Consider the following 20,344-nt stretch of genomic DNA (forward strand, 5'->3'; position numbering starts at 1 on the left):
TGTTCCTTGCTTGTTCTACTTGACTTTTTTTTTGGTCACTTAGGTTCATTTTGAAGGCTTTTGCTGAAGATTATTTTAGTAATGGAGTGATTGAGATGTGATGCTATTTTCTGAGGTTGAGGCAAATATCCAGAGCATGTCATTGTGTGTAACTCTTATCCCAGAGCCAGCAAGAGAGTGGAGTCTGGTGGCCCCTTATTAAGCCATTAAGCTGAACCTTAAAATTTTCTGAGTCTGTCTTCAGCAGGTGGCAAAAAAACCTGGGGCACTGGTAGAAGGGGAGTGGGAGGACCCTCAGGAAGGTGGTCACTGGCCAGTCTCCAGGGACGTAGGGTAGCCCTTACCAATTGCCTGGATTGAGATGCTGAAGCAGGAGGCTGCTGCCCTTCCCTGGGGGGTGGGGGTAGGCCTGGGGGCTGTTCTTCTCTGGGGCAGCCTGCCCTTTCCTAGGGTAGGGTCTGCCCTTCCCTGGCAGGGGGGGTCTGTCCTTCCCTGGTGGCAGGAGGGGTGGGCTGCCCTTGGAGCACTCTGGGAAGCTGGCATTGGGCCACCTGTAGCTCTGGCATGGACACCATCTCATGGTTGCTGTCTGGGTCCCTGGAGCAAAGGATTGTCAGGCCCAGCCTTGAAGGGCACTAAGCATAGTCTTGACTCCTTTAAATACCTTAGCAGCTTTGTGGACAGTGGGCTGGGCACCGGCTCTGGGGCCTGACTTTGCCAGTGACTCTGTGATGACCTCAGGTGCATCACTTTACCTCTCCTGGGCCTCAGTTTCCTAACATTTTACAACTCCGTGGCCTTCTCACCGTGATGAACACCCACTATGGTTCCTAACAATATTAGGCTACTTCCATCCCCACCCCCCACCCCCCCTGGGATCCCCACCAACCAGCTGGCATAGCCTTTGGCCTTGTCTTTAGATACATCATCCTCCTATTGTCTGTTCCCCCTATTGTCTGACTACCTGGCTCATGTCAGATAATTGGGATGTAATTTGCTGGGAGGGGTGGGGAACAAAGGTACAAATATGAGTGTATAGAGGTGCTTCATCCCCTCACAATTCCAAATAAATGAATTTGTGCATGCTCCCAGATAAGGGAGGGCCAAACAGATGACTGTTACTGCTAGTATTTTTTTTCTTTTTCTTTTTTTGTTTTGTTTTGCTTTTCAGGGCCACACCCACGGCATATGGAGGTTCCCAGGCTAGAGGTCCAATCGGAGCTACAGTGGCCAGCCTACACCACAGCCACAGCAATGCCAGATCCGAGCCGTGTCTGCAGCCTATACCACAGGTCACGGCAACGCCAGATCCTTAACCCACTGAACAAGGCCAGGGATCAAATCCGCAACCTCATGGTTCCTAGTCAGATGTGTTTATGCTGTGCCACAATGGGAACTCCAGTGTTAGTATTTTGGCCATGCTGACCTTTTTTGCTTTTCCTTTAAAGTCTCTTCGTTAAATAGTATAAACCTCTGTACATTGTGATTTCATCTTGTGGATATAGGACGGGGTTCTAGCTGAGACTTTGGGAGGATGAGGCTGAGTAACCTGATCAAACCAACTACCTTTCAGGGCCTCAGTGTTCCCATCTGTACCCTGGGAATGACAACACTAAGATTCCTTCGGAGAAGAGGTTAGAGGTTCATATGCCCAAAAGGGAAGTCTGGTACTTGTCCTGTCTCAGTCACTGGTTGATGGCCAGGTGGGGGTGCTGGCTGGTGGCATGATTTGTCCTGTGCTGGAAGAATGACTCTGGGTTACTGTGGCCTGGCGGTGACAGCCAGGTCCCTTACCCAGTGACCAGAGTGGAGCCCTCATTGTGTGGGTTTGTGTCCCCACAGCGGCCAGTTTGCCATCGTGAAGAAGTGCCGGGAGAAGAGCACAGGGCTGGAGTACGCCGCCAAGTTCATCAAGAAGCGGCAGAGCCCGGCCAGCCGGCGGGGCGTGTGCCGGGAGGAGATTGAGCGGGAGGTGGGCATCCTGCGGCAGGTGCTGCACCCCAACGTCATCACGCTGCACGACGTCTTTGAGAACCGCACCGACGTGGTGCTCATCCTCGAGCTGTGAGTGGATGCCAGGGACCTGGGGGTGAGAGGTGGGCAGCAAGGCGGGGGAAGCTCCAGCCACAGGCCCCAGAGGGAGCAGTAATGGGACCCAAGCTCAGCAGGAGGAGAGGAAGTGGGGGGTGAGGGTAGGAGTAGGGGCGGGGGCGGGGTAGTTTCTCTCAGTTATTCCTGTCCTTCTGAACCCGGGCTTGCTATGCAGGAAGGACTGAGGACGAGGGTCTAGGTCTGGTTTTCAGTGGACCCAGGATCAAAGGGAAGGAAGGGCCAGCGCTGGGTCCTTTCCTAGCTTGTGAGCACGTGGGAGGATGAGGCAGGCAGAGCATAGAAGGGAGCACAGGGAGCCGTCAGGGAGAGTTTGTCCTACCAGCAAGGGAAGAACAAACATCTTCCTGGCTCTTCGAATCCCTTCTCTGGCCCTTTCCTGGGAAACCCTTCCTGCCTTTGTGCTGTTTTGGATGGCTTTATTGTTATCATAGAGACGATTATTTAGAGAGCTCTGCTGTAAACCAAGTATCTGCTAGGTCTTTCATATTTGTCATCTCCTTCAGTCTTCACAGAAACTGTGTTGAAGGAAGTGTCCTATTTATGCCGTGAGGACTTTGTAGTCACTTTGTTGAGGCCATCTCTTACCTTATTTAATTCTCATAGCAATCCTGTCCCTCAGAGATTCTTGTCACCTCCAGGTTACAGACAAGAACACTGAGAGGCTGGGTCCCTTACAAGGTCCTTCAACCAGGAAGGGTCCACACCGCTTGTGTAGACAGCTGGGAGCCTGAGGAGGGACAGCCTTATGCTGGCCCTGCTGGGGAAGTCTTCATAGTCTGGTGGAATTTGGACTCTGGGAGTTTGTTGGCCACCTGGTGCCCCTCCTGGAGACGCCATGCTTGAGGAGGTGGGACTCTGGCAGGAAGTAGAGTTTGAGTTGGGCGGTGCTACAAGTTGCAATGGCTGTGTCAAGTCAAGCAGCAAGATCCTGTGTCGGGAGTGTTCTGACGTTCACAAGCATGAGGCATCTGCCAGTGAGCAGAGGAGTGCTGGCATTTGTCTCAGCAATCCCGGACTTTGTGACCTGGGGCAAGTCACCTCACCTCTCTGAGTTTCAGCTGTCCTCTGTGAAACAGGCAGCCATCCTTAACCTGGGAGGACCACCTGACAATTGAGACCATTATAATTTGAGAACTAGGCTCCCGTGCTACCATATGTAGATTTATGTAGCAGATGAGCATTTGCATTCTCTTGCATTGGATTCTTAAGTTATCCGTCTCAGTGTTTAAATGCGTAGGATCAATGTGACCTCCTCTTTAATTCCCAGTGTCCTCCGTGTTTCTCCTCAAGACCTCTCAGCCAGTTGGTCTGAGCCAGTTGGGTGTACACCTGCCTGGCTCAGATAAGCCTGATAAGTTCCTCAGGTGTATCCAGCTGTGTGGATGGCACGAAGTGTGGCATGTCCCAAGGCTAAGGGTCAGTAGGTGGCACACCTTTGCTAGGAAAGCCAGGCCAGTACTTTAAAAGCCTGCTGACAAAAAACAACCTTTACGGAAAGAAAGAAAAAACAAACCTTTATAGCAACTAAAAAGAAATTACATTCATAAGCCTGCCACCCAAATACAGCTGTTTATATCTCGCAGTGGTTCCTCTCAGTCTTTATCTGTTTGTATACAATCATTGTACTTATACAATTGATTGCTCTGTTTTCCCCTAGTTAACATAGTGCTATGAATAGCTTTTTTCCATTTCACTGACTATATCATGTTTCAGTGAATTACATACTCGTATCTTGCTATTGTTGGACATTTTAGTTTTTTAGTTTCCAGCTTTTAACCATTACAAATTTTTTTTCTTGGCTGTGCCTGCAGCATATGGAAGCTCCCAGGCCAGGGATCAAATCTGAGCCACAGCAAAGACCTGAGCCACTGCAGTGACAACACCAGATCCGTAATCTGTTGCACCACAAGGGAACTTCTAACCATTATAAATTTTACTGCCATAAATAACTTTCTTCTCATAATTTCCACCCTTTTTTGAATTAATTTTTTAAGATAAATCCTGAGGAATGAAGTGACCAGGATGATATTTTTAGGTCCTTGGTATCCTCACTTTCATAGGGTGGAATTGACTAACCAGTACCACCTGCAATGTAGGAATGTTCCTACTTGCCTGCAGCCTTGCCAGCCCTGGGTCAGTTGTTTTAAAGCAGAGTTCATTATTTATTGTCCTTTACAGTTATAAAATGATATCTTTTTATCATTTTAACGGCACTTGTGTCATTGCTGGGGAAATCATCCATTGCTCCCTATCTATAGAACCTCGGGTGTTGGGGTCTGGGATGCTCTTGAGGTGTTCTTGTTTCCCCAGCATGGTCAGCCAAAAGTTATGCACCCTCTTCTTGCGAGGTGTCACCACCCGTCATGTCACTTGTCACCCTGATGCTTCTGTGACTTGCTTAAGCTGCTGTGTCTGTGAAGATCTGTCTGTTTGTAGTTTCTGTGTCTCTTCCTTTACTTTCAGGCTGTCTCATTGTCTTAGGGTGCCTGTCTATGGAGCTCAGGACCTGCTAAGACTGAGCCTCCACCTTGTGTGACCAGGATCTGAGAGGAGGACCTTCCAGGAGACAAGGGCTTTTCATGGGTATTTATGTTTGGACTGGGTGTCCTCTGTTGGGCTGCACTGGAGCCTTTGGCCTCCTGGTCCTCACTGTGCCCACTGGGCTTAAACATGGGTATTTAAACATGGGTGTCAGTGCCCACCTGTTCTGTTGACATTGCAGGTTTTTGTGGCTAGTTCTACCCAGATCCCACTGCCCCCTCAGCATTGTTGTCTGGTGCAGGGTCTCCACCTGCTTCCTGCCAAAGAGGCCCAGTACCCGGAGGACATTCCCAGCCCTGATTTAAGTCCCCTTCAGCTTTCATCCCATCCATGACCTCCTAGGCAGCAGTTGCCTCTTGTGAAGACAGGGTTGGGAAGGATTTAGTTGTCCGTATAAGTTGACTTCTGTAGGGTATAAAGAATGTTTTCAAAATCTCGATAGATTAACTCATGACACATGTGGAGCTGGCTCTGAAAAATGGAGGTCTGCCCCAAGAGGCTGGGAAGGGCTCCCATCCCAGGCCCCTGACCACTCTGGGGCCTCCTTGACTCTAGGCTGGTGGAAAGTGATACCTCGGCAGTTGTACATCAGAGTGTGGTCTGGCAGGGTGCTCTGAGGTGGCGGCAGTGCTTCCCAGACCCTGACTTGGATCCAGCTTCCTGAGCCCCACAAGCTCTGGCAGCATCCTTCCCAATCTGCTGCCTACACAGGTCATCTGAACACTTGCTCAAAAAGTCATTTTCGAAAGAGTTCTGAAAAGGGTTTATAGCAGACACACCAACCTGCAGGGAGCAAGGAGGCAAGGGTCAGATGAGCAGGAAGAGGACTGGTCCTAGGGATGCAGGAGAGCAGAGGTCAGGCTGTTAGGTGTTGCTTTTCCTCTTTAAGCTGAAGAGGTTCAAGGTGTGAGAAGAGGGAAGCTTGGAAGGAGGGGGGATGCCTCCAGGGCAGAGATCTTGGGGCTGAGAAGCCCTTGGGAGAAACTGCCAAGGTATTGCTTTCTATCAGCCCGGAGTGTTTGGGATTTGGGGAGGGGAGCACGGATAGACAAAACCCAGCCTCCCTGATGGCCTTGAGAAGAGATGCCTGAGAACTGATGTAAGTGTCCCTGGCTTGGGTCTCTAGGACTGAGACAGTTACCTCGGCAGGCTCATCAGCCTCCCACCTTTCCAGGTCTCTGGGGGCCGATTCCAAGAGGCACCATGACTGTTCCCCTCTTCATCCAAAGGAGACCATGTCTCCCCTGGTCTCCTACCCAGATCACACCTTTAAACAGAACAGATCATTACTGTCCCCCAAAGTCATTACCCAGCCTGGCCCTTAACATCAGTAACTTTGAGTGACTGGGCCCATCCACATTATCATAATACTGTTTTACATCTATGCAGCATTCTACTTAAGGTAGGAAGGGCAGGATATGTCTAAGGTCATAGCCTCACATGGCCCAGCAAGGCTAACAGTATAAAAACAAGGGTTAGGAGTTCCCTTCGTGGCTCAATGGTTAATAAACCTGACTACGATCCATGAGGATGTGGGTTCAATCCCTGGCCTTGCTCAGTGGGTTGAGGATTCGGCATTGCCGTGAGCTGTGGTGTAGGTTGCAGACACGGCTTGGATCCTGCATTGCTGTGGCTGTGGCATAGGTCAGCACCTGTAGCTCCAACTTGACCCCAGCCTGGGAACTTCCATATGCTGCAGGCGTGGCCCTAAAAAGCAAAATAAATAAATAAATTAAAAAAAACCCAAGGGTTAGGCTGGATTCTGTGTGTCAGAGGGACACTGTGGATTTGAAAATCTGCAAAGGCCTCCCAACAGGTCTCTTGCAAATGCCAGGGCTTCACTTCCATACGATATAGCATATTCTGTGCCCTGTTGATTTACTTCTTTCTGTACCACGACTTCTTTCTTTCCTTTGTTCTTTATTCATCCACCTTCTCTTGAATGCCCTTCTCGCACAAGGTGCTGCAGAAGCAAAGGTAATCTATCTAGGGAGAACCAGCCAGCCAGTGACAGCCTGGTGTGTGAGGGCACAGGTGCAGCTGGACAGGGATATCAGAGGACAGATGAGGGCTTACGGTGGCTTTGAGTTTTCCTTTTTACATCAGCCTTATAATGTGAGGAGAGTATAGTGAGAGGAACACATGGTGCACTGGGGCTGAGAAGATTTGGATCTGAATCCCGGTTCTGTCACTTACCAGCTGTGTCATACTGGGCAAGTCACTGCTCTCTTGGGGCCTCAGTTTCTTTGTTTGGAAAACCAAGATGGAAGTTCCATCTAGCCCTCAGGGTGGATGTGAATCTCAAATGAGAGAATGGTTGGGGAAGCACATCACAAAGGTGGCAAACTCTAAATAAACTTAAAACCAAGCCCTCTTCCATCAGTGCCAACTGCAGCAATGATATGGTAGAAAGCATTGGACTGAGGTCTGGGACTTGGATTTGGTCTTGACGTGCACTGTCTTGCCGGGAAACCTTGCATGGCTACTTCCCCTCCTGTGGCCTGGGTTTCCGCTTCTGTTAGGGAAGAACTTCCATGTGATGATGGTTTCTGTGCAGGGATGCCTGGAGCAATGAGGAGCCTGCACCCTCAGAAGTTTACTACTGACTTCTTATTATGGAGCATTTCAAACATACACAAAAGTAGACAGGATGGGGGAGTTCCCGTTGTGGGTCGGTGCTATCAAACCCGACCAGTATCCGTGAGGATATGGTTCGATTTCTGGCCTCTCTCAGGGGGTTAAGGATCCGGCATTGCCATGAGTTGTGGTATAGGTCACAGATGCAGCTCGGATCCCATGTGCTGCAGGCTGGCATCTGTAGCTCTGATTCAGTCCCTATCCTGGGAACTTCCATATGCTGTGGGTATGACTCTAAAAAGACGCCCCCCACCCCCCAAAAAAAAGGCTAGATAGGATGATGTAAGGCCCACCCCTCAGCTTCACATCATCAACATTTCGCCAATCTTGTTTTTTATCAAACTCCTACTCCCCTCCACCCCTGCAGTACTTTAAAGCAAATCTCAGACATCCTGTCATTTTGCATGTAAACACTTTAGTATGCATCTCTCACTGATGACAGTTTTTAAAATGTGGCCACCATGTATTTATCACACCTGACAGAATTATCCGGCCAGGTCCTGGACCACCAAGGCTATTTTATGCTCCAGTCCATAGTGATATTCCTGATGGACCCAAAGATGCCTTTTTAAAAAATTGTCAGTGTCTAATTTTATTTTTTATTAAAGTATAGTTGATTTACAGTGTCGTGCTAATTTCTGCTGCACAACAGAGTGACCTGTTCATATATACATATATATAGATATACGCACACCCACATTCTTTTTCTCATATTATCTTCCATCATGTTCTATCACAAGAGACTGGATATAGCTCCCCGTGCTATGCAGCAGGACCTCATTGCTTATCCCTTCTAAGTGTAATAGTTTGTATCTACTAACCCCAAACTCCCAGTCCATCGCACTCCCTCCTCCTCCCCCTTGGCAACCACTCTCTCTATGTCTGTGAGTCTGTTTCTAGGTTCATTTGTGAAAAGATGCCTTTTTATAGTTATTTTATTTGAATTAGCATCCAAAAGAGGTCTGCAAGCTGTGTCTGGTTCTTTTATCTCCCGTATCTCTTATTCTGTAGCAGCTCTCCTTCCCTCTTTTTTTTTGATGCCATTGATTTGTTGGGAGAATGAGGCCATTTGTCCTCCTGATTGTCTCACAGTGTGGATTTGGCTTATTCCTTCCTCATGGTGTTAATTCATTCCTCTATGTCCTGTATTTCCTGAAAACTATAGTTAGACCTAATAAAACACGCTTCCTGATGGTGATTCAGTAGAAATACAGTACCATGTGTGCACTTGTAGATTTTTCTAGCTGCTGTATAAAATAAGAAGTAAAAAGAAACTAGCTGAATTAATTTTAAACTTGAACTTTATTTCATTTTAATTTAAAATAAATGAGATCTTGAGGCTCTTTTATTTAACCCAATATATAAAAAACATTATCATTTTAACATGTAATCAGTATAAAAATCATTAAGGAGATATTTTAGTCTTTTTTTTTTTTCATCCTCTGCCCTCAAAACCCAGTGTGTATCTTACACTTATAGGACATCTCATAATGCAATGGTTAGAGTGCAGTCCTGCCAGAAAAATCAAGTTGTGTTTAGAGGAAAATATGTTACACCCCTTCAGCTTTTTTTTTTTTTGGTCTTTAAAGCAAATCTCAGACGTCCTGTCATTTTGCATGCAAACGCTTTAGTATGCATCTCTCACTGATGATAGTTTTTAAAATGTGGGCACCATGTATTTATCACACCTGACCCACGGCATATGGAATTCCCAGTCTAGCGGTCTAATCAGAGCTATAGCCGCTGGCCTAGGCCAGAGCCACAGCAACACCGGATCTGAGCTGCGTCTGCGACCTACACTACAGCTTATGGCATCGCCGGATCCTTAGCCCACTGAGTAAGGCCAGGGATTGAAAACACAACCTCATGGTTCCTAGTTGGATTCGTTAACCACTGAGCCATGATGGGAACTCCTCCTTCAGCTTTTTAATTAAAATGAAATAAATAAAGTTCAAAAGTTAGCTCCTCAGTTGCACTAGCCATAGTTCATGCTCTGTAGCCCCATGTGACTAGTGGCTGCTCTGTTGGACAGCATATAGAGAGAACATTTCTGTCCCAGCAGAAAAGTTCTGTTCAGCACTGAATGAGAGGCTTAAGGAGATCTGAGTTCAATTTTTTTAAGCTGCAATGTTTTGTAGGTGTCACTGTGTACTTCCTATTGTATCATATCATGTTCAGTTGTTCTGTTTTTCATGGTGCTGAGATCGATTAGTGGGTTCATGTGTGCTTTTGGACATTTATAGAGAAAGGAGAAAAGGAGATTTTGAGGCTCTTTATTTAGGACGGACTAGGTGGCAGGGAGTGAACGATTCCCAAAGTTGGGACAGAAGCCATTCTGGCCATATGAAAGTCATCTGAGGACACTCTATGATAGTCCAGTCATTCTGCCTGGATTTGAATCCTGATTCTACCACTAACTGGCTGCTTGACCTTGGGCAAGTGACTTAACCTTTCTGAGCCTCTGTCTCTTCGACTGTGAAGTAGGAAAATAATAGTACTTAGCTCATAGGGTATTGTTTTGATTAAATGAGATGATGTGCAAAAGAGTAAGCATTCATTGAATATTAAGTACCACTATTATGTTGCTGTTATTATAAAAGTTATTGTATAGGTTCAGAGGCCTTGCTCCTGGAGAATCTAATTTGATAGGGTCTTTGGTGGGACCTGGAAATCTGCATTTTGAACAAATTCTCCATGTAATCCCATGTTCCTAAACCCTCTGGACTGGATCCCTTTCTGAGATCTTTTCTTGGGGTGATCCTTGGACCTATCCCAGCTCTAGATAAGCACCTGCTGGCTGGACACCCCAGCCTCTGTCACTGGCCGAACAAGCCCAGTAGAGTTGCCAGATTTAGCAAATAAAAATCTCCCATGTTATGGGGCAATCTTAATCTTACAGATAAACTGTAAGGTAGTCTTCACAGGGGAGATTATTCTTGCTCTGTGGGTCTCTCTATCCCTGCCTCATTAAGCATAGGGTGCAGGAGTGCAGAGTGTGAGGACAAAACCAATATTTTAGAATTTTTAAGAGATGAATATAATGAATGGATCTTGAAATTTAAGTTAGGGACATACCTTTGAAGAGATCATCTTTTATAGAATCGAAGAAAGGCACTTTGGGAGCCATTTCAGTCAATCTGCTCATTTTGCAGGGGAGGAAACGGAGGCCTGCAGGGAGAGGGCATGGCAATGAGCTGTCCAAGGCCCATAGCAGGGCTTCGCTGGAACCTAAGTTTACAGTTTCTGGCCCAGCATATGTTTCTCTTTGTCATTCTACAGCACTTGTTTCTGTTCTCCGCCACCTCAGTCATATGGTAGGGAGGCGTAGCCTCCAGGGTATCCAGGGACCTGGGCCTAGAATGTGAGCAGGTTGCGGGGCGGGGGGGTTGGGGGGTGGTTCCTGCCCTTGTGATCCAAGGTAAAAGCACAGCAAATAGATGCAAAGTCTACTTTGCTGGTCGGGCAGAGCCTCAGAGATGGGCAAGGGGGTTCTGCTTTGCGGGGTGCCTGGGGGCAGGGTGGGGAGCTGCACTCCTTGGCCTGGCCTCATAACCCCCAAGGCTGACTGGGCCTGGGCCCTCCCTACCGATGTCTTTCAGAGTGTCCGGAGGAGAGCTCTTCGACTTTCTGGCCCAGAAGGAGTCCCTGAGTGAGGAGGAGGCGACCAGCTTCATTAAGCAGATCCTGGATGGGGTGAACTACCTTCATGCCAAGAAAATTGCTCACTTTGATCTCAAGGTCAGTGGCAGGGGGCAGGTGGAGAAGAATCAGTTTAGGAAAAATGGGCCTGGTCTCTCCCAATGTCATTGCAGGGAGGGGTCAGTGTTCACTGGGCCATCCCCCCTCATCTTACAGTTGAAAACTCTGAGCTCCTGGGAAAGAAATGATGCCCCAGGAAGTGGCCCCCTCCTCAGTTTCATTTCATGTATCGGGTTTTCTTCACAGAGAAGCTGACTGCAAGGAACTTCTGAATTAGATAACAGGCACTTATCTCTTTCAGGGAGCACATAGGGTGTAATTTTTAAATAAAGTAGGCCAGTGACAGGAAACTTGAAACCCAACCCATTTCACAAGACCAAACCTTTCAGTAACCAAGCGCTAACTCTTGAGCAGGCAGAGCCAGATGCATTCAGATGAATACCGCTGCGGTTGGCTGGCTCTCTGGACCCAGCATAGTGTCCAGCATCCCTGGACCAGAGGTTATAAATCTTAGAGCCCAGTGACTGCTGGCTGTGCTCCCCACCCCTCCCCTTTCTCTGGCCATAAAACTGCTTCCAGGGGCCACTGATCATTTGTGGTAACGGGTGTTCAGGGTCGAGAAAGTTCACCGTGACCACATAGATCTTCACAAAGCAAGAGTGTGGTCAGAGTAGAAGGATCAGTTCCCGTAGTAACTGAGCTCAGTTGCATAGGCTGCCTTTACACACACTCAAAGCACAAAGAGCCTCCAATCTGTCATCAGAGGGACCCGCTTTTTGGGGAGGAGACCCACTCATTTTTCTATCCACAAATTCTTGTTGTGTTTCAAGTATTGTGCTGGATACCTGGGTGTTGCTACAGGTACCAAATCAACCGAGGCCTTGTCTAAGTTAGTTCCTCTATTCCAGGACCTTGTGCAGGAGACAGAAAAGAAAGATCCACAACTTGTTGTGATAGAAGGAGGTACACAGGGGCTGGAACTCTAAAGGAGAATCGTCTAAGTCAGACTGGGGTATCTGAGAGGGCTTCCTGGAAGAGGTGGCTGAGTTGCGTTTTGAAGGACTACCAGGGGTTATCAGAGAGAAAGGGCCTTCCAAGGAAGAGAGTCCAGTAGGTACATGGTCCTAAAATAGCACAATACATTCAGGGAAGCACAGGCAAAGGGCGAATGTGCTGAATGACTGGAGAAGATGCCAGGAGCAGAGCAGGAGGCAGACATGGCTGGGAGCTCAGGCAGGAGGTTGAACTTTACCTTGAGAGATACAGCTGAGCAGGGAGGTAAAGCGAGCAGATGTATGATCCCTCTGGCCAGGAGCTTGGATAGAATGGGGACAGTAATCTGGGTGAGATGTGGCAAGTGCCAGTCTAATTTGAGGAGGGGGGTGGATTCCAGACCTTTCACAGAAGTTGGCCTGAGGATTGACTAGGTGCCTAATCAGATGTGGGAGATGAGGGGGAGAGCACAGTCCAGGATGACACCTGCGCTCTAGCTTGCCAGACTGGCCCAGAGAGGGTGTGGTGTGCCCATGGTCTTGGTGGTTACACTAGGACATGGGATCATGTCCCACACATGGATCTCACCCCAGCTCTTACTTTGTCCTGTGGGGTGACCTGTGCTGAACCCCTCCTCCTTAGACCAATTGTCATAGCATTTCGAATTCCTCCAATAGAAGGTGTTTTGCAGAGTCTCACTCAGGTGTCATGGGGTAAAAGTCGGGTTCACCAGGGGAGTTCTCAGGCTCAGCAAGTTAAGGATCAGTATCGTTCCTGCTGTGGTTCTGGTAGCTGTTGTGTCTCGGGTTCGATCCCTGGCTCTGGAACTTCCTGCGGGCACAGCCAAAAAAAAAAAAAAAAGAAAAGAAAAAGTCAAGGTCACCACCAGGAGGGTGTTGCTCGGGCAGGCTGTGGACCTCAGGGTGGCAGTACACCAAGCAGGAAACAGCCTACCTGGTTTGCACCTGTGTGTACTTCCTGGTAATGCTGTGGAGAGTTAACTTATTTTCTGTGTCTTTTCTGGCTCTAGGAGGCTGGCCTCAAAATGGGCTCCTTTGTCTTTTCTCTCAAGGGTCCAAAAGAGGCAGGAGTGTGGAGTCCCACAGGCCTCGGTGACTTCAGTAGGTTCCTGCTGTTGGGTTTGCTTCTGTGGCAGCTCACTGTGGCTGGGGGCAGGGGCGGGGCAGAGGGGTGCTAGCCAGATCTGAATGCCATGCCGAGGGTGAGTTCATTTATCCTGTGGGTGACTGTGTACCAGGAAACAACCGCACCTCTGTTTTTCAGCTTTAACATGAATGATGATACCTTGTCTGAGTTGTGAAAATGAGAGAAGCCACATTAAGTGCTGGATACCAGATAGGTGCTCTGTAATAGTAGTTGGTATTGTTATTTCCTTCCCACAACAGAGGAAAAGAAAACACAACTCCCGTTACAGTGTTTTGGGTCCTGGTAGGCGAGGAAAACAAAGCCTGGTGCTGCAGTTCTGCACTGCCCAGCAGAGAGCCGAGATTGATTGCGGGGTGGGGCTGCTGGTAAGGGATCTGGTCTGGCTCCTGGGCTCAGTCTGTACATTTTCCACAGCCTGATGATGGTCTGGGTTTTCCCTGGATGCATGTAGGATGCGGATGCTGCTAACTACCCCTGCCCCTCTGCGCCTCACATCCTTGGTGTTGTGTGGACTCTGAGCCTTCTAACTTGCCCACCCACGGGTCCCTTGGCCCTGGCCCAGCTGGGCGACTTCAGGAAGGGGCAGGTAGCTGGAACTCAGTGGAATTACTTCATGATTGCCTGGACCCATCCTGGAGCCAGAATGTGAGTATAGGTTCCACCTGGCTGGAACTTCCTGCCAGCTGAAGGGGAAGATGCAGAAGGTCTAGCTGGTAGCTTAGAGGAGGCTTCCTGGTTCCATGTTGTTTCTCACCATATAAAATTCATATTATGGGACTACATTCCTCTTCCTGATTTTCCTTTTCCATGAGAGGCCTCAGCTTTCCCCTCCTCTTGTACTCTCTTACTCCTTGCCAAGTGAGTCAGGCTGGCTCGGCTGCCCCATGAACACAGCCACCGTGTTATCTTCATGCCCCTGCTCATGACCTGCTCTCCACGCTCACCTTCCAGCTGGAAGGAGCAGGTGGTGGAGGAGGATGCGCTCTCTGGCCTGCCTTTGGAATATGAACCACTTCTCCTCCTACATCAGCCATTGTGCAAAAGACAGGGAGACTGAATTCCTGCTTACGATGCCTTCCCAGCCTGGTGGCGGGGAGCAGATAAATGGAAAAAAATCAGTGTGCAATAAACAATCTCGGTAAAATTAGATCATGGCATGCTGTTGCCCAGAAATCTGTGATGGATCCTTGTCACCCATAGGATAAATGAACCCACTCTCGCATGGCATTCAAGTCTTTCTTACACTACCTGAGCCCTGTTTCCAGCCTCTTCCACCGTTCCCCACTTCAGAACACTAGCCCCAGGCAACAAGACAGCAGGTGCCTGTCCTGGCCCCTCTCCTCTGTTCGTGGTATTTGCATCCAAGAAGCTGCTCTTCTTCCTTTTCTTTGCCCATAGACCTCAGGCCCAGCAGAAACACCATTTCCTCTGGGAAGACTTTCCCATGCCTGCCACCTCCCAAGGCATAACTGAGAACTAACCTTCTTCCCCGATTCTCTTGCCCTTTGTAGAGACTTCCTCTGAGAGGCTTCGTCACCTTGCATTGCTTTATGCTCTTGTATCTAGGCTGACACATGAGTTTCGCAGTGTTGAGTGAATGAGTGAATGAATGAATGAATGCCTTAATAAGACAAATGCACACAGGGATGGCAAAGGCCCTTACGTGTCACCTGAAAAAGTCAAAAGAGGTCACAGGTGGATTTCAATTCAAGGATGTGACATTTATTGCGGGACTGTTGTATGCCAGGGAGTAGAGTGACAAATACCAATATATGATACCTGCCTTCCAAAGGCCCACCATTTACGGGAAGATGACCACAGTGAGACTGGTGGCCAGGACATCTAAAATACAAGCTAACCATGACTCTCACCAAGAAACAGTCACTTCCAAAGGGTACACTCTCTGCCTCAGCATAATGACCACTGTCCCGGTGTGTGTTGTAAATCCACCACACACAGGCCTGCTGGTGCGGGAAGGTATAGGGGGTGCAGGTAGATGCTGTTGCCCTGTATTTACATAAATGGATGTGACACTAGGCTGCCTTGTACCAGGTAGCACCCTGTGTGCCTTCAGACATGCCTCTTGGAGGATGGATACCAGGAAATGGAGGTCAGCACCACCCAGGAAACCTCACCCTAGGATGTGATCCCAGTGCATATGAGGCCCTTGTAGAGGGCATTTATGTGTGGTTTTCTGTTTATTTTGGATTCGGGAGTTTCCCCTCTGATATGGGTGTGTCTCCCCCACCCTTCCTCAAATCCAACTTTCGAATTCAGAAACAGAAGGTAAAGTCCTAACTCGTGTTGTAAGGAAGAGAACACACCAGGAGAACTGGATGAAATCATATGCACGTCAGGAACCCAGAACTCTGTTGATTTATATAAACAGTGTTGGAGTTCCCATCATGGCTCAGTGGTTAATGAAAGACAAAAAGACAAAAATTAATAAATATATAACCAGTGTTAAGAGGAATGAATGCCTGAGCAAAAATCCAAATTCCTCTGTGCCCTGATCATCCTTTGACTTCTTCTTATGTTCATTATGTGATGAGGTGTGCTCTTCAACCTTTCATAAGAATGATATTAATAATACTTGACATGTACATGGTACTTTCTAGAATATAGCATGCTCACACATCTCTCATTTGATCCTCACGGCCACCCTCTGAGGTACAGGGTATTGTCACTATTTCACACATTAGCATTTGAGACTCAGAGAGGTTAAGTAACTTGTCCAAGACCACGCAGGTATTAAATGCCAGTGAGGAAACACTAAGCAAAGCTGATTTTATTTCATCAGATTCTAATAGTACAGATTTCTTACTTCCTTGGGTCATGCTTTTTACACACAGTTAATCCAAAAGTCTGTACTGTGCCATACATTTATCCTTTGCACAATTAGTTTCTCATCTGGTTACATTTTTTTCTTTCCAATGAGTTATTCTTCATACTTAAAAAATGAGTATTAATTGCTATAAGATCTGCATGCATTTGAAAGAGGAACTTATAAAAATGAGATGATTTCCATACTGAAAACTTGGAGCATGGAATGGAGGTGAGACTTCGCAGGCTTGTCTGTAAAGATAGCTTGGGGTGAGATTTAAAGGTTTAGGGCAGTTTAAGAAGTTTATATAGGCAGTTGGAAATTCCCCCCCCAAAAATTTTTTTTTATTTTATTTGTTTATATTATTTATTTATTTATTTATTTTGCCACCCCATGGCATATGGAGTTCCCAGACCAGGGATCAGATCTGAGCCAAAGTGGCGACATAAGCCACAGTTGTGACAACTCCAGATCCTTTAACCCACTGTGCTGAGCCTGGGATCGAACCTGCGTCCCAGTGCTCCCAAGACACTGCTGTCCCATTGTGCCACAGTGGGAACCCTATCCCCTTAAAACTTTTTATTATGAAAACATTTCAAGGCACTTGAGGAAATTTAAAGAAGAGTGCAATGGACACCATTATACCCACCTCTGGATTCAACATTTGGCCACTTTTGCTTTACCTCTTTCTCTCTTTAAAAAAGAAAAAAATAATAATAAAAAAAGAAAAAAGAAAAAAAATAGAAGTTCCCTGATAGCTCAGTGGGTTAAGGATCCACTGTGTCACTGCTGTGGCTAGGGTTTGATCCCTGGCCTTGGAACTTCTGCATGCATTATGCATAGCCAAAAAATTAATTGAAAAGAAAAATTTATATTTATATAAAAACATTATATGTATATATACTTATTTGTATATGTAGAAATGCAGATGCATGTACGTGATTTTTAAATTTAAAATATCTTAAATAATTTAAAATATTTAAAAATGCATGATTTTTAAAAAATATTGTATACTTTGAAAGAAAATTGTGGCTGTTGTAACACTTCACTCTAAGCACTTCAGTATGCATCTCCCAAGATTAAGGTCAGTCTCCTACCAACCCACAGAACCGTTATCTCACTTAAGAAAATTAGCAATAATCAGAGTTCCTGTCGTGGCTCAGTGGTTAATGAATCCGACTAGGAACCATGAGGTTGCGGGTTCCATCCCTGGCCTTGCTCAGTGGGTTAAGGATCTGGCATTGCCGTGAGCTGTGGTGTAGTTTGCAGATGTGGCTCGGATCCCGAATTGCTGTGGCTGTGGTGTAGGCCAGCGGCTACAGCTCCAATTGGACCCCTAGCCTGGGAACCTCCATATGCTGCAGGAGCGGCCCTAGAAAAGGCGAAAAGACAAAAAAAAAAACAAAGAAAATTAGCAATAGTCTATGGAAGACCTTTAATTGGTAGAGAAACTGTTCTATTTCTGATTTAGAAAGAAAATTCTCCTGGCAGGGGAGAGCGAATGGATGGGAGAGAGTAGGCTAGTTGGAGGGAATGATAAGAATGTTGGAAAGAGAGGAACCAAAGGTACCCCATACACATTTTTAAAATGAAATTGATGGTCATTTTTGCAATTATAAAAAGTAACAACTCATAGAAAATGTAGTGATGTACAAAGTTACCTATAGACTCTTTACTCCCAAACAACCATTATTAACAGTTGGTATGTTTTCTCCAGCTTTTTTGAACTGGTTGTGTGTATGTTAAGGTACTTCTTTTTTTCTTTTTCCTTTTCTTTCTTTCTTTTTTTTTTTTTTCCGGTCTTTTGTCCTTTTAGGGCCACACCTGCGGCATGTGGAGGTTTCCAGGCTAGGGGTCTAATCGGAGCTATAGCCATTGGCCTACACCACAGCCACAGCAATGCTGGATCCTTAACCTGCTGAGCGAGGCCAGGGATTGAACCTGCAACCTCATGTGTTCCTAGTCAGATTTGTTTCCATTGCACCAAGATGGGAATGCCTTTAGGTGCTTCTAACTATACTCCTTCTACATTTTTCTCTCCTGCTTTTTTCACCTTACATTCTAGCCCAGGCAGCCCACACATGCTCTGTAGTGAATTAGTTTGAGGTTGAGGCTTTCATAGAAGTCTTTCCTGATTTCCTTACCGTCTTGGTGTGTTCTGTGGGTGGACCCTGTTTCTTGTTCCTCATTTCCCAAGCTTAGTTTGTGCCACATCCTCAGCTTGTGTCCCTTGGGCTCTTCATCTCAGCCCCATGTGTCAGACTGTGAACCGGAGCCCTAGGAGTGCCTGCCGGCTGCTCCATCAACCACTGCAGGGCTGTCCTGGGGTAACTCAAGAAGGAGTGAAGGGAGGACACTCAACTCCTAAAGGGTAGAGGAGAAGAACAAAATGTGGCAAAAATTAAACTGTGGAATGCCATTATTGAAAGAGTTGAAATATAGCAGTAAATGGGTAAATGGAGAGCATTAAACCGAATGGCTGATTCTTACAAGATACAGCAGGAGGCCACATGGGAAAGAGGAGCCTGCGTTTGAATCTCACCTCTGCTGGGTGATGTTGGGAGGTCAAGCTCTGAGCTTTCCTAGCCTTGAAAGTGGCGATAATATTGGCCCACAGGAGTGGAGTGAGGGACGAGAGAGAGATCAGAGTTTCTGAAAGGGCCCGACAAACTCTAAGACTCCTTACAAGTGCTGGCTGTGAATTTTAACTAGGCTTCCATGAAGCCATATTTCTCCCTATTCCTCTCTTTCCTCCCAAGGGATTCAGAAAGTGAGGTGGGCATGGAAACACCCAAAAGGGGAATGAACGAGGTGGTGTTTCCAGCCAGTGGTCTGGGCAGACTCCCAGGGTAGCCAGACACTGGGTGAGGTTGATATGACCTGGAGCAAATATTATGATCCCTATTTTACGGATGGCAAAACTAAGACAAAAATGCAGTGCCCTCCTCCTCTTTTGTCTTTATGGCCTTTGCCATCACTCTTAGGTGCTCGGAGGGCCTTTGCTACTGGCAAGCTGCCCACAGCCCTCTATGCTGGACCCCTGCCCAGGCCTGACCTCCACTGAAGGATCTCAGTAGGAAGGTGGTGGAAAGAGCAAGTATCTTAGCATCGAGAAGGCCCAGGTGCAGACCTAACTCCACCACTTATTAGTTGTGTGGCCTTGAATAAGTTATATAACTTCTCTGTTCCTCAGTTTCCTCATCTGGGCAGCACAGACAGTAACCAGTTCTACTCAGGTTCTGGGTAGTGGTAACAGCTGGATCTCCAGGAAACAAATATATGTACACACACACACATTTTTTAAATAAATTTTACTGATAGAAGGATTATAACATGTAATATACAAATGGTAAAATATATAATACACTTTATTTTTGGTAAATTCTATAGAGCCAGTTGTTTTTTGTAGAACATTTTCCTTGGTTTTCACCAAACCCTTGCATCAGCAGCCAACCTAAGACACAGTGGACAAATGAGTGTAGTTCCAACAGGAATGTTGGTTACTGTTTTTGTTTTTGTCAACAAGGCGAAAGGGAAGCATTGACGTGTGCTGGAACTTTACTCATTTGCCAATAACTTGAGTGACTTCTTTGCTGAATTGGATAATAGTTTCTGAATGTTGAAAAACATTTCCTCAATTTTCTCTGCTAGCACAAAATAATGGCTATAGACACGTCACCCTTATAAATTTAATCTCTGTTATGAAGTGATTTTCTGCAGCACTTCCTAAGTCTAGAATCAAGACATCAAATTCTGATCTGTAGTGCCTGCCAATGTCTGTGGTGTAAATACACCCACTGTGGCCATTTTCAAGGTACCAACATGATGACACTGACTAGCGCTGGGAAGAGGGGTTCAGTGACACACCATGATGTAGTACTCCCACCATTCAGAGGTAAAAGGCATTAAATAACCTCTGGAGTGTAGAAGGTAATAAAATATAAGAGAAATTAAGAAGTATTAAGTTTTAAGTATTTTAAATATAATTTAAAGTGTTTATGATTTAATTTTTAATATTAAAATAATATTCTTCTATACCTCAGTGTAATAGTTGGCTCACAACATTCCTACAGATTTCACAGCAGGCTCTCATGAGCCAGTAGGCACCAGCTATAGCCCACCCCTGGTTCTCTGAGACCCTGTAGGTAAAAACATTTTGTAAACAAGACAGTTGGCTATATGCAGGCCAACTGCTGTAACGGCAGCAGTGGTGTAATAATAATGGCAGCTGACGTTTATGGAGCGCTGTGGTAAATGTGTGAGCTCTTCCCTATGTCATGATGACCCTATGCGGGAGGTTCGTGGTCACGCCCACTTTATAGAAAAGCTCCTAGGGCTTTCTTGTGCCTCCTCAGAACCCATTATCATATT

The 20,344-nt window shown here is 46.6% G+C and overlaps 1 protein-coding gene across 2 annotated transcripts in view; it reads left to right on the forward strand.

Annotated features, from left to right (window-relative positions):
- The window catches only part of DAPK2 (death associated protein kinase 2), a 133,485-nt gene that overhangs the window by 71,248 nt on the left and 41,893 nt on the right, over positions 1-20,344 (forward strand). Inside the window, exons 2-3 of one of the 2 annotated variants that reach the window (XM_047765928.1) lie at positions 1,843-2,064; positions 10,890-11,028. In XM_047765928.1, the coding sequence (XP_047621884.1) occupies positions 1,843-2,064; positions 10,890-11,028 (361 nt within the window). Of the gene's footprint in view, positions 1-1,840; positions 2,065-10,889; positions 11,029-20,344 lie in introns of those variants that run through there. The other variant, XM_047765933.1, reaches the window with a different exon arrangement.

The sequence above is a fragment of the Phacochoerus africanus genome, chromosome 2 (genome assembly GCF_016906955.1).
Source record: "Phacochoerus africanus isolate WHEZ1 chromosome 2, ROS_Pafr_v1, whole genome shotgun sequence".
Lineage (NCBI taxonomy): Eukaryota > Metazoa > Chordata > Mammalia > Artiodactyla > Suidae > Phacochoerus > Phacochoerus africanus.